Below are 13,937 nucleotides of genomic sequence, written 5' to 3'. Positions count from 1 at the left end.
AATCATGGTGCACATAAATGTTTTATATTACCTTTTCAAGATATGTCTATTTCAGTTTTACTATAAAGATACAATTCAATATAATTAAATTTTAATGTAATATAAACTATCACAGTGTGTCAAAATCGTACTAAGCATCATAAATAATCTTCTTGTTGAATTCACAAAATTAGCCTGTTTTTAATTAAAAGTTAGCCTGTGTTTCGTTATACATAATGTAGAGATTCTGGAAGAAGCTACCACTATCCAAATTGTATTTTATATACTTAAAACCACTCTGGATATATTCAGGTTCAGCATTGCTGGGGAATAAAATGGACAATTACACAGTAAAAGAGGTACTTTGCAAATAAGGAATAAGAGTAAATGCTATCAGCATGACAGACAGGCTATACACAGATATACCTGCCATAACAAAGCAAGACAAATATTAATTTTAAATGCTGAATACTTGGAATTACATTGAATTCCTTTAAACTCATCTTGTTAAGTCTGTTGCAGAAATAAAATAAATAAGAAAAATGAATTCATACAGTATTCATCCTAGTTATTCATCATAGTTATTTTTTACTTTCCCACCTTCATAGTATGTTTGACATGTAAAGTTCTTTAAAAAGTGGGCAAAATATTCTGCATTACATACTATTTATTTAAGTAGTAATATATGGTGTACTATGCAAGAAAACTATGTTACTATAATATATGTTGCTATGTGTATATTATATGTAATATACCACAGACAGTATGTAAGCTACTAGATCAGTAAAGCAGTTAACAGTGGACCAGTGGTGGTTTTCATGGTATGTATTATGTACTGTACTTAAGGGGTAGAACAAGGACACTGCAGCATTATTTTCCCTCTTTAAGACTGGTTACATACTACAAGCCATGAAGTGGAGTGAAAGACAAGATATTAATGTGAAAATCTGCTTAGGAAATCAATTGTTTATGCTTTTTGAGCATGAGAGAGAATACAGAATTCCAGACAAGAAATTCCAATATGCAGAAGAAGGTAATAAAAGTCCTTACATTCTTTCTATAACACACTCTCTCTCTCTCTCTCTCTCTCTCTCTCTCTCTCTCTCTCTCTCTTATTCTTTTCTTGAAGACATTTTAAGAACCAACAAATCATCTATAAATTCACCTAATCGCTCTGCAAATTTGAAATTATTGCTGTTGAGTATTGTACAATTACAAATGCATTTTTGTGACTTTAGTTCTCATAGAGCCTGAACCTTGTTTTGAGACTTAAACTAGAAAATTTACATATAAGAATTAGTAGTCAAAACACTAGAGCTCTTCCAAGACTTATCATTTTAATTATAGGCCCTTTTCAAGTTTGGGAGAGATGCAAGACGTCTGCAAAAATTTAAATAGGATTGACGGATTTTGAACAGTGCTGCTATGAATAATCTGTGGGCAGTTTTCCGTTGATCTCTGATACATAAATTGGTGTGTGATTTTTGAAACGGGATAGCAAATTGGCTTTGAAACAAAATCTAAGATGTTGAAATCAAAGGTTTCTCCTCACGTATTATTACCAAACTACATAATGGCTTCAACTATCTGCAGAAAATGGAAACACATGTATCACACATCATGGTATATTTCGTGTCAGTTCCTGCCATTATATACTAAAAACAACCTGTTTTTTTGTGTACGTGGGTAGTTCTGTTTCATTTTCTGTCTTAGTCTCTTGACTTTGTCAAAAGAATATCATCTTAAAACGATTGCGTTTTTAATAAAGTCGATTTAAGTTATATGTGGGATACAAATTAGAACCATGCTGAAATATGAATAAAATTAGACAGTTATTTTTATTATATGTGGAAGATCATTACAACAATCGAATCCTCATAAATTACATTTTCAAATTTTGTGCTTTATGCATTTTGTTTTGAATTTCTTTGTTCCAGTTTTTACAGTGAAGTGAAAAGGCTGAAAATTACATCTGTACTGAAAATCACAGCAGGTTTAACCAAACAGTACCCTGAATATGTTGAAATTGTAACCTAATACTCTAAAATATTGGGCAAAATGCCACTATTGGGAGGATGAAAATAATAACTTCACAATTGTTATTTATTGTATAACATTATTTCGGTTTCCTTTACCAACTAAATCAATTTGAATAGAGCCAGTTTATCAAGTTTGTAAATTAAGCTTCATTTCAAAAAACAGTGTTGGGAAAATTACTTTGAAATCGCAGTTTGCCAAGTTTTTTAGAGTGTGACATCTGATATATGGCACTGTATGTAAAAGTTCATGTATTCCGTAAAAATTAATCTATGGTTTTCACCAAGGTCGTAACCATGTCTTGAACATTGGGGGGACCAATCCATTTTGGGGGTGGAGGGTCACGGGTGTTGAGGTCACAAATACAATGGTCCTCATTGGTCCTTTAATATAGTAAAGGTGCTGAATGCAATAATTTTCTGAATAAAGGCTTGAAATGTGATGTGGTTTTAAAAGATGCATTTTTAAAGTTAACACAGTACAAGACAAACACTGTCTGCATTGCTAGCAATTTGCCTGTTTCGGTCATCTTTTCTTTCTTTTTGTTGTCTCAGAGAAAAGATGAATATCATTTTAATTTCTTTTCATCACTGATGTTCATCAGAGACCCCAGTTATTGAACTAATTTAAATTCACCAAGAAAATGCTTAGACCTAAACGAGTCCTTTTATTACTTTTTGCAATCAAAGCAACTGCAAGCTTTTTTCTTTCTTCCAAATACATGTTTTCAAATGTTTATTGTGCACACATCCTGCTTTTTTATGTGGCAAACTTGTAAAATCGCCCCGCTGTGACGCTTTCTGCAACTCTTGTCATGTGGAGGGCAATGCGGCACTTGACGCCTCAACTCAACTCATGTGAAATGCACTTTACAATGACAAAAGAACATTATTGAAACTTAAAATTATTATTATTTGTCTATTATTATGGTGTTTTCTGATAAAAGCCATGCTCAGCAGTTTAAATAGGCTACTGTATAAAATGATGCCATAGATCTGCTTTGTGTTTATAATTCTTATACTGAAATCAGTAGATTTGTAGTCATGCAAGTTTTAATAAAGAAGAAGGTAAGAGACCTGGGTAGCTCAGTGGTAAAGGACACTGGCTACCACCCCTGGTGTTCGCCAGTTCGAATCCCAGGGTGTGCTGAGTAACTTCAGCCAGGTCTCCTAAGCAACCAAATTGGCCCGGTTGTTAAGGAGGGTAGAGTCACATGGGGTAACCTCCTCATGGTCGCTATAATGTGGTTTGTTCTCAGCGGGGCACGTGGTGAGTTGAGCACGGATGCCACAGTGGATGGCGTGAAATTGGGTGAAAAAATCCCCCCCAGAAAATAAAACAAATAAATAAAGGAGAAGGTAAGGACGTTATTGAAACTCACTATTACTGTTGTCTTTTTAGATGAAAAATAACGCTCAGACTGAAGGAAGACTATAGATCTGTTTTGTTCTTTTAATGTTTAAACACTATAAAGTCTCTTGGTAGATTTCAGTCATGAGTGACTCAAAATGATTCACTGACTCACTCATAGCACATAAGATGCTCATTTGTCACCACCTAGTGACATTTCCAGAAGGGGTCACTGAACTAATCAGTTAATAAAATTTGTGAAACAGAAGCAAGCTTCACCAAAATACTCTTTATTTTGCAGCTAGTTCTGCACAATTGTAAACTTGAATAAACTTGAATCACTAAAATAGCTTGAATTGGTGCTTTTAGCTTATTCTTTAAAAAAAAAAATATCCCCAGAAAAAAATGTTCATGGACCAGTGATTGTCTTACCTTTTTCGCCCCTCGTGTTTGCATCCCTGTAATTTGTTGTGGCATTGCAAGAACAAATCTACAAATTAGAAAAGAAGATCATTTGTTGTTTTTCATTACCCATTTAGCGCTCTTGCCACCTGTGACCTCACACAGCGTAGCCTACCTATGTGACCTGTTTTTTTTTTTTTGCATAGCTGAATTTCAAACATTACAAGTAAACACGCTACTAAGACGGACAGAAAACATGGACAAGTTCTTGAAAAGGAAAAATATTGACAATGGTTAGCCTATGTGGGATAGTGGTGTGCCGTAGAATTTTTTTAGTCGTAAAAAGTGTGCTGTGGCAGAAAAAGGTTGGGAAACAGTACTTTACAGTATACACACATTCGCTCTTTGTCTTAATCCTGATTCGCTGAAAACTGCTCCATTAATGTTTTCACATTCACAGTTATGAATGACATACAAATCACGTACTGTACATTCAAAATGGTGAATTTCGCCAAATGGTGAATAGTTTGCACCCTTGGAAATTTATGTCAGTCAGTATAACATTTTAATCATAAAACAGTGGTCAAATATTGCATGTTTAGTTAAATCCTTACATCTCACATGACACTAACACTCTTAACCTGAACTGCTGGGATAATCCATGAGGTTCCTGCTTAGCATCTTAAGCTTGAATCCCGCCTTCATCAATTTGATTGGCATATGTATATTGGCATATATCTCATATGACATTGACGAAAGGTGTTAGACTACTGAGTGCGGTAAAAATGTAACTTTTTTAAACCATTATGTTATTCCTGGTGTGGGAATATATATATGTATATACTGATATAAAAATATTTTTTAAAAGTCACATTACGTATGACACATGTTGTATATTTCAAAATACTACAAAAACTGCCATTTTCATATCTGAAACATATTTTCACAAATCATAGTGAAATTTGAATATGTACATATGGCCATATATATACATATATATATATATACAGTGCATCTGGAAAGTATTCACAGCGCTTCACTTTTTCCACATTTTGTTATGTTACAGCCTTATTCCAAAATGGATTAAATTAATTATTTTCCTCAAAATTCTACAAACAATACCCCATAATGACAACGTGAAAGAAGTTTGTTTGAAATCTTTGCAAATTTATTAAAAATAAAAAAAACAAATCACATGTACATAAGTATTCACAGCCTTTGCTCAATACTTTGTTGAAGCACCTTTGGCACCAATTACAGCCTCAAGTCTTTTTGAGTATGATGCTACAAGCTTGGCACACCTATTTTTGGGCAGTTTCTCCCATTCTTCTTTGCAGGACCTCTCAATCTCCATCAGGTTGGATGGGGAGCGTCGGTGCACAGCCATTTTCAGATCTCTCCAGAGATGTTCAATCGGGTTCAAGTCTGGGCTCTGGCTGGGCCACTCAAGGACATTCACAGAGTTGTCCCGGAGTCACTCCTTTGTTATCTTGGCTGTGTGCTTAGGGTCATTGTCCTGTTGGAAGATGAACCTTCACCCCAGTCTGAGGTCCAGAGCACTCTGGAGCAGGTTTTCATCAAGGATGTCTCTGTACTTTGCTGCATTCATCTTTCCCTCAATCCTGACTAGTCTCCCAGTTCCTGCCACAGCATGATGCTGCCACCACCATGCTTCACTGTAGGGATGGTATTGGCCAGGTGATGAGCGGTGCCTGGTTTCCTCCAGACATGATGCTTGCCATTCAGGCCAAAGAGTTCAATCTTTGTTTCTCATGGTCTGAGAGTCCTTCAGGTGCCTTTTGGCAAACACCAGGTGGGCTGTCATGTGCCTTTTACTGAGGAGTGGCTTCCGTCTGGCCACTCTACCATTCAGGCCTGATTGGTGGAGTGCTGCAGAGATGGTTGTTCTTCTGGAAGGTTCTCCTCTCTCCACAGAGAAATGCTGGAGCTCTGTCAGAGTGACCATCGGGTTCTTGGTTACCTCCCTGACTAAGGCCCTTCTCCCCCGATTGCTCAGTTTGGCCGGGCGGCCAGCTCTAGGAAGAGTCCTGGTGGTTCCAAACTTCTTCCATTTACGGATGATGGAGGCCACTGTGCTCATTGGGACCTTCAATGCTGCAGTAATTTTTCTGTACCATTCCCCAGATCTGTGCCTTGATACAATCCTGTCTCGGAGGTCTACAGACAATTCCTTGGACTTCATGGCTTGATTTGTGCTCTGACATGCACTGTAAACTGTGGGACCTTATATAGGCGGGTGTGTGCCTTTCCAAATCATGTCCAATCAACTGAATTTACCACAGGTGGACTCCAATCAAGTTGTAGAAACATCTCAAGGATGATCAGTGGAAACAGGATGCACCTGAGCTCAATTTTGAGTGTCATGGCAAAGGCTGTGAATACTTATGTACATGTGATTTTATTTTAGTTTTTTTATTTTTAATAAATTTGCAAAGATTTCAAACAAACTTCTTTCACGTTGTCATTATGGGGTATTGTTTGTAGAATTTTGAGGAAAATAATGAATTTAATCCATTTTGGAATAAGGCAGTAACATAACAAAATGTGGAAAAAGTGAAGTGCTGTGAATACTCTCCGGATGCACTGTATACATACATTATACTGTATGTATATGTATGGCCATTTATCAGATTCCCTCAAACGGTAGCGAGTCCCAGAATTGGCACTTTGAAAGAATAACAGCACACAAGTGCAAGCCAGTGTTATTGACTGAAAAGTGTTTGAGAAATACATGCTTTCAACCCCACATAACTCATTTACTGTGTCCATTTATTCTGCTTGATTCAAAGTTTTCCAGAATCCATTGAGAGCAATGTTCACCACTCACTCCGATGACCTATTTGCAGTTCCATGTCTTTCATTTTAGAAAAGTCCCTGGCAAAGGCAGAGATTAGGAAATTACACATAATTTCCTAATGTTCTTGTGTTCTTGTGGATAGGATATCTGAATGCAGTGCCAAGAAAACAATACACCACGACTGGAGTTGTAATTTAAAGTGCTTGTGTCTCTTTAATGAACTTCTATTGACTCAAATTGTATTTTTAAAGTCAACCTGAAGCAGCATTCGTAACTCATTTTACTTCAGAAATGTGACATGGTTCACGGTGAAACATATTCATGAGGAAAAGCGCGGGGCTTGATTTTACCCACTGGGAAGTGATTGTGTTGTGAAAAGTAGGCGTTCCATACAAGAATGGAACAAGACCGAATGGATAGATTGGATTGTGGCACCCATGAGGCGGCTTTTTGACCAGGAGGTCAAATCAAGAGCATTTCGGCACATCCCAGTGCCAACGCTTCTTTTAAAAACGATATATTTTTGCTATGACCTTTTTTACATTAATGCTAATTTGCATAAATGTATTGTGTTAACCAATGGCAAGATTTCAGAAAGGCTGCAACAGTAGCTATAAACAATACCTAAATGGCAATCAGAATAACTTGCACTGACGAATTATGCATAAGACTAGGATTGTGTATTAAGGAAGTTATTAAGTTCAATTTCGTGATGATTTTATGTTAACTTTACATAACAAGGTGGTGCAACAACACAGAGAAAACCCAGCAGACTAAGCTTCAAAAGTGGTTTTGGGAAGTGTGTGTGTGTGTGTGTGTGTGTGTGTGCTCATTCCTCCCAGTAAATATATTGTATTTAGGCTTTTAATTTAATTTTCATCTAATTTAATTAAAGATTACTCAGTTAAATTCAATGGACTTTTGTTATGAAACTGAAATGCATGACTCTTAATATTATTTTTTGAGTGTGTGTTGTTACATCCTTAGTTTGAATCACATTGATCCTGTTTGGATTACTTCTTCAGCACTGGTAGATGTCTTCACTTGTTTTGACTATAAAAACTCTGCCAGTACAGTAAGACAAAATACACATGTTAAAAATACATTCTCTGAATAACCTAAATATCTTATGCAGTGTTGTTTCTAAAACAAGATAAATCAAATTGATCTTGTTTTAAGGATTTTTAGATATTTTTCAGGAAAACAATACAAAAATTATTATCAAGAATACGATTTTTGCCCTAATATCAAAGGTCTTACTAGAAAAAAAGAAATTATGATCCAACGTGAATTTTCTTGATAAAAAAATATGATTGTGCCTGGTAACATGTGCATGTAAAATGGCTAGAAATAGCATTTTATCTTAGTGTAAAGCTGACAATTTACACAAGGTTTATTTCTATTTCTTCTGCTCCAAACTTACTTCAAACGTACTTCTCTGTCTGCTCGTATGAATGTAACACATCATAAGAAAGTGTTTCACCGCTGTTCAAATGCACTTTGGATCGCATCATTTATATGTATAAATGTTTTCCATCTGAAAGGACTAAATATTAAATGAAACAAATGACAATAAAATGCAAAGTAATCTCTTCAGTAATCAAAATACTTTTTGAATGTAACTGTATTCTAATTACCAATGATTTAAACTGTAACTGTAGTGGAATACAGTTTTGTATTTTAAATACGTAATCCTGTTACATGTATTCCGTTACTCCCCAACCCTACCAGTATGATACTTTGTTATGAACATTCATAAGCACTCCAAAGGTTTCAAATGTCACTTAGATTGCTCATTGTTCTAAACTGACTCAATGTCAGTCATTTTAGAGTAAACTCTTAAAAGATAACACAGTCTGACATGTCAGGTTGCCAATATCCAAATGGGATATTTTTTCTTCTTCTATTTCTTCTTCTTCTTCTTCTTGTCTGGTTTAGCAGCAGACATCAAGGCAATCATAAAAGTAATCCATACGACTCCAGTGGTTAAATCTATGTCTTCTGAAGCGATTCAGTTGGTTTTGGGTGAGAACAGACAAAACTATAACTCCTTTTTCACTATACATCTTACCATAACAGTCTCTAGGCACAATCATAATTTCAAGCTTGGTTACACTTCCTCCTAGTGCTTGACCCATGCGCAGAACGCTAGATTGCGCTATCCACCTTTTTCCAGAACTCAGAAGTCTTCCACGATTCACATGTTTTCAATTTCAATGGTCTGTTCTCACCCAAAACCAATTGGATCGCTTCAGAAGACATTGATTAAACCACTCTTATGGATTACTTTCTTGTAGCCTTTATGTGCTTTTTGGAGCTTCAAAGTTTTGGTATACCATTCACTTGCATTGTATGGACCTACAGAGCTGAGATATTCTTGTAAAAATCTTAATTTGTGTGCTGCAGAAGAAAGAAAGTCAGGCACATCTTGGATGGAATGAGGGTGAGTAAATCATGAAACACTTTTCATTTTTGGGTGAACTGTCCCTTTAAAGTGCAATTGTCTAGAAACGTAATGAAAAGCATAGGACATTTCATTGTATTGTGGAAATGTTTTTTTCTAAATTAGAAGACATATCAAACATATCAAATAACAAAATAAATAACAAACAAATTAATATCCAAATGCATAAATTATTTCCCTCAATAGAATTGAGTAATGGCGTCTCCAAAACTTGTATAATTATGTTCGCTTAGCATGGTGTATAGAATGAACTTAACTATTTAAGTTAACGTAACTAGATGCAAGTAGACTTAACTCAGATTTGATATATAAATATTGTTGTTTCTACTTAATAATTTTAGTTGCATTAACTCAAATTTAAATCATACAATAACACAGCTCAAATTATTAAGAATATTATAACCTATTCTTGGTCAATCATTAAATAAACTTAATTCTCCAAAGAAATGCATACAAACCTGTACTTCAGTCAGCCTAGTCTCATGAAATTTACATGAGCATTGCAATGTTTTTGCAAAACTGAAATTATGTGCTTCATTACACGTTTGCTGCAGTTTTCAAGTGAAATGTCCAGCGGGGGGTGCCAAAACCAAGCAAAATGAGGTTGTAATCGAGGTTTTTAAGGTGAATTTTAGATGGAGGTGTTAATGAGAAAAACGTACCTCCCTAACCTAAACTTTACTCTAAACCTAACCAATAGTGTCCGAAAATATAAATGAGAGTTTAACAAAACAGACATCCTTACCCTTAACCAACACCTAGCCCTAACCGATAATGTTTTAAAATGCAAATTCGAAATAAAAAAAGAAATCAGTAACTGAAACAACCACGTCATTTGTTTAGCTTCTAAGCCACTTTCATTTTTGTACATCTTTGACTGGAATTGAACCATGGCTGTTGAGCTCATAGTCCAACGCCCTATCAGGAGAGCTACCAAGCAAGCTAATTATATAAGAAGGAGTATGTAGGTTATATGTATGTGGGTCTGTAATACAAGTGTTAAAATGTTTTGTTTTTTAAAGCAAGTGTTAAAGTAAAAGTGTTTTGACGTAAAAGTCAGTTTGCAAAAATGAATATACGTAGAGTGACGTTCATTCTATGAGACCAGGTTGACTTCAGTTGTACATGCACAAGGTGAACTGAGATAGAGTAAACAGGGTCCAACTTGACCTGCAATTACTTTAACCCTCTGATTTTTAGTGGATGTATGAAGTCAGTTCCTCTCAAGTTCACACAGTCCAGAGTGTCCAGAGTAACCACAGTTCAGCAACACTAACATTTGACAACAAGTAGAGGGAGATGGAGGCAGATATAGTTATCTGTGAGTTTATTTTATGATATTAAAAGTTGTTATGTCTATATATTAAAATGGAATTTGTGAACACAGCACATTTAGATCTGTAGGGTAAACAATATGGTTTTTAATTCGAAGTGAAAAGTTAAAGTTAGACCCTTGGGGTGAGATGCCCCCCTCAGAATTGAGAGATGTTGTTGCTGGTGTTTTGATTATTTAATTTAATGATTATTATAATGCATGGAGTTATTATTTAAAAATTACATGAATTAGATGTACGTTTCAAACATCTGTGTTACTCATAACCTATAGGTCAGTTGAGTGGATCACTCATTCTGAATTCAAAGTTTATTGCTATTATGACATCTCTTCTTTTAAATATATTGGCCTATACATAGTTCATAGAATGGTAGAGTGTAATTCAGATATCCCTTTGTCTGTTACTATTCAACTATATTGTCAAAATGCATCAATTTACATAGAATATTTTATAGTACAGTATTTTATTTAGTATTTTACATTAATGGCACCCCTTTAAAAAATAAATATTAAAAATGATATAAGATGTATTTTATGTATTCTGCAAAAATCAGATTTGCCCCAGGGGGCTTCTTGACCCAGGTAGGGGATCATCTTACCCCAGTAGTGGGGCAAGATGGTACCTTTTCCTGGTTTTTAATTATTGCTTTAAAAACTAAATTAGCAAATGTTTCCATTTATTTACCTTAATAATATGTTGGATTTGATGCTGATCCTGTGCATGCTAAACTCATCTCTGACTTTGTTACAATTTTATCTGTAAATGCACACTGTTCCTGGGGGGGGGGGGTATCTTCCCCCATCTTCCCCCATCTTCCTCAATCCATATTTTTGTCTTTATTTTGAACAGCTTATCTATTGTTTTACCATCTTAAACCTAATAAACGTCTTTTTTGAATAATGTTTTGCTTGAAAAGTGCCTCTGCTTTCTTTCTTTAAAAAAAATGCCACTTTGTTTGATATTTTGTTACCTAATGCAACAGCATGCATTTTTTTAATGTCCAAATACTTTTCTAGGCTATGCTCTAAATGCATATGTAGTCTTTGCTCTTTCTCTCTATATCCCTATTTCTCCGCACTTCTCTCTCCCTCTTTTTCCTCTGACTGTGTAGGTCCGCCCCTACTTAATTTTAGCATTTCACCCCTTTTTGAATTTCCTGACTACAAAAAGTCAGTCTGACATTTCTCTCTCAGTCTCAGCAGGGGAGCAGGGAAAATCTCAAGCCAGCTACACAAAGAGAAAACAGGGGGCCCCATTACTCACCAGGACAGGTCAGTTCATTACCAACACTGACTCCTGAAGATTACCATGGGTAGTTTCGGTTTTGAATGCTCCATGACAGAGGATATAAAGAAAGGTTGAAAATGGTGAGAAATTGTCTGAAAGTGATAAATTGTGATCAAGTGCCACTAGAAATGCTAGGAGGATTTGGAACTGTACTTTTACATGTACATTTATAATATACTTGTACTGGTATTTTAGCATGGGGGGTTTGCGGTGTAGACTGTTCTAGATAGTTCTGAATACTGGTGGAATTAATGCTGCAGTCCTTTTTATAGCTACATGTTATGTGGTATTCAGCCTTAACTACAAAAACAAATTATTTTGTGCAAAATCAAGAAATGACACTTTTAACTAGCATTAAACAGCTCATTGATGCTACTTACACAGGCTAGATGTTTAGATGTCATAGTTTGTGAATGTGTCTATTTGAATATGATGATATTTGTTTAGAAAAAAAAAACTTAAAGGAATGTTTAATGTTTGTTTTAAGTTCATTGCGGTTTGATGTGATCAGCAGTCCAGATAAACTCTTTTATTTAAGATTTGTCCAATTTTACGTCTTGAAACATGTATTTTTACTTAAATGAATAAAGACTAGCTTCTTGTTGTTTTGTTTTGCTTGTTTGTTTTAAGAAATAAAGAATTTGAGGACATGAAAGTTTTCTAAAAAAAAAAAAGTATCCATAGACTCAGTTCAATCAAAGGCCTGTGGTTAATTCTGTGTGTGTGTAAAAAAGTCAATCTTTTTGTTGAGCTTTTTATTTATTATGTTTTGAATTATGGTCTTATGCAGGGTAAAATCATAATATGAATCCTTCATTGTTGCTGTGTGGCTTGGTGCTCTGTTTAGCCTGCTGTGTCACAGTACACACACACATGCTAATGGAGGAACAACACAACTCCAACCAAACATCCATCAGCTTCCATGCATTAAACCAAACAGATGCGCCTCCAGTCCTCATAGTTGGTTAGAGCTCTTTCTTTATCATACACATCAAATTTTGACAATTTCAAATCCTAATTCTTCATCTAGAATTCTTGTTTAAAAAAGTCTCAAGTAAGGTTTTGACAGTAAATACATTTCTTTAAAAGTTCTTAGAAATAATTTGAATGAGTCTGAATGTGTTATAGTTTTTATTCTTTCATGCTGCTAAGAAACACATTAAATGCAAACGCTTAAAAAAGTGTGTTTTACACAGTCACTTGTCTTGGATTTTCCACTATTTTTTTTTTTTTTTTAAAGGCTTGTCAAAAACACCCAAGAAGAACAAGAAATCGGAAAAGAATCCAAAAAAGGTTTGTAAAGCTAAACTATTCGATTATATGTCATTTTCAATCACGACAAAGAGCTTTAATAAATAAGTTAACACAAAAGTAAAAAAAAAAAAAAAAGTGCATGTTAATATTTCAATGGGACGTTTATGGTGATTAGAAACGATGTCAAAAGCATGCCTATATGAATCGTATTTTTTCTACATAGGTCTATTTTATACAGTAGCAATAACCTTTTAATACTAATTTAGTCAGTCTGAAAAGTTTTAAATGCATTGTATTTTTATATACATTTCAAAACATGTTTACTCTAATTTTATGCATTTTAGAACAAATTCAGCACCCGGGTTAAGAGACCTCCACCGCCACCTAACTGTGTGCCTCTGTGTGGCAGCTGCAAGACGCCGAACGCGGTGTGCTGTGAGCCGTGCGCCTTCTGCCACTGCCGCCTGTTTAAGACCGTCTGTTACTGTCGCATGGGTTACCCGAAATGCTGAACACCCTGAGAGGAGCCATCAGTCTCATGAAGGATAGTTTGGAGACCCCAATCTTAAAGGCTTACTTTAAACCCCCCGTGGGATTATTCATTCATCATACAAACGTCACCATGGTCCGATTATTGGGATAGCCTATTTTACTGGCCAGAGATTATGACAGCTGGTCAGAAGCGATTTGAGATCATGATGAGCGACCTTGGTGATAACATATAACCATATAAATGTCTTAAACTGCTTTTAAATGTTTTTTTTTAAGCAATTTAAAATAAGTAAAAAATTTCTAACAGTTTTTTAATTAATCAGCAGTTAACACTGTCGACGGTTTTGAGAGACAAAAGTAACGTAAATCATGTCAGTGTAAATATTAATGTTTGTTTGAACACTTTTCTGTGTTATAAGCACTTTATAAAGACATGCTAACGCTGTCCTGTAACCTGTGTGAGCTGCTAAAAGAAATTCTTAAAAGAGAGAGCATCGTTAAGCTACCATGGCGACCAGTT

At 35.2% G+C, this 13,937-nt stretch overlaps 1 protein-coding gene across 2 annotated transcripts in view; it reads left to right on the top strand.

Moving 5' to 3' along the window:
• LOC127448916 (agouti-signaling protein-like) overlaps nt 1-13,937 on the top strand; it is a 24,514-nt gene extending 10,577 nt beyond the window's left edge. The window contains exons 1-4 of one of the 2 annotated variants that reach the window (XM_051711862.1): nt 11,384-11,751; nt 12,462-12,635; nt 12,912-12,964; nt 13,270-13,937. In XM_051711862.1, the coding sequence (XP_051567822.1) occupies nt 12,476-12,635; nt 12,912-12,964; nt 13,270-13,437 (381 nt within the window). In that variant the 5' untranslated portion in view covers nt 11,384-11,751; nt 12,462-12,475 and the 3' untranslated portion in view covers nt 13,438-13,937. Of the gene's footprint in view, nt 1-8,992; nt 9,030-11,383; nt 11,752-12,461; nt 12,637-12,911; nt 12,965-13,269 lie in introns of those variants that run through there. The other variant, XM_051711863.1, reaches the window with a different exon arrangement.

The sequence above is a fragment of the Myxocyprinus asiaticus genome, chromosome 12, assembly GCF_019703515.2.
Source record: "Myxocyprinus asiaticus isolate MX2 ecotype Aquarium Trade chromosome 12, UBuf_Myxa_2, whole genome shotgun sequence".
NCBI lineage: Eukaryota > Metazoa > Chordata > Actinopteri > Cypriniformes > Catostomidae > Myxocyprinus > Myxocyprinus asiaticus.
This window is presented reverse-complemented; position numbering and strand designations above follow the sequence as displayed.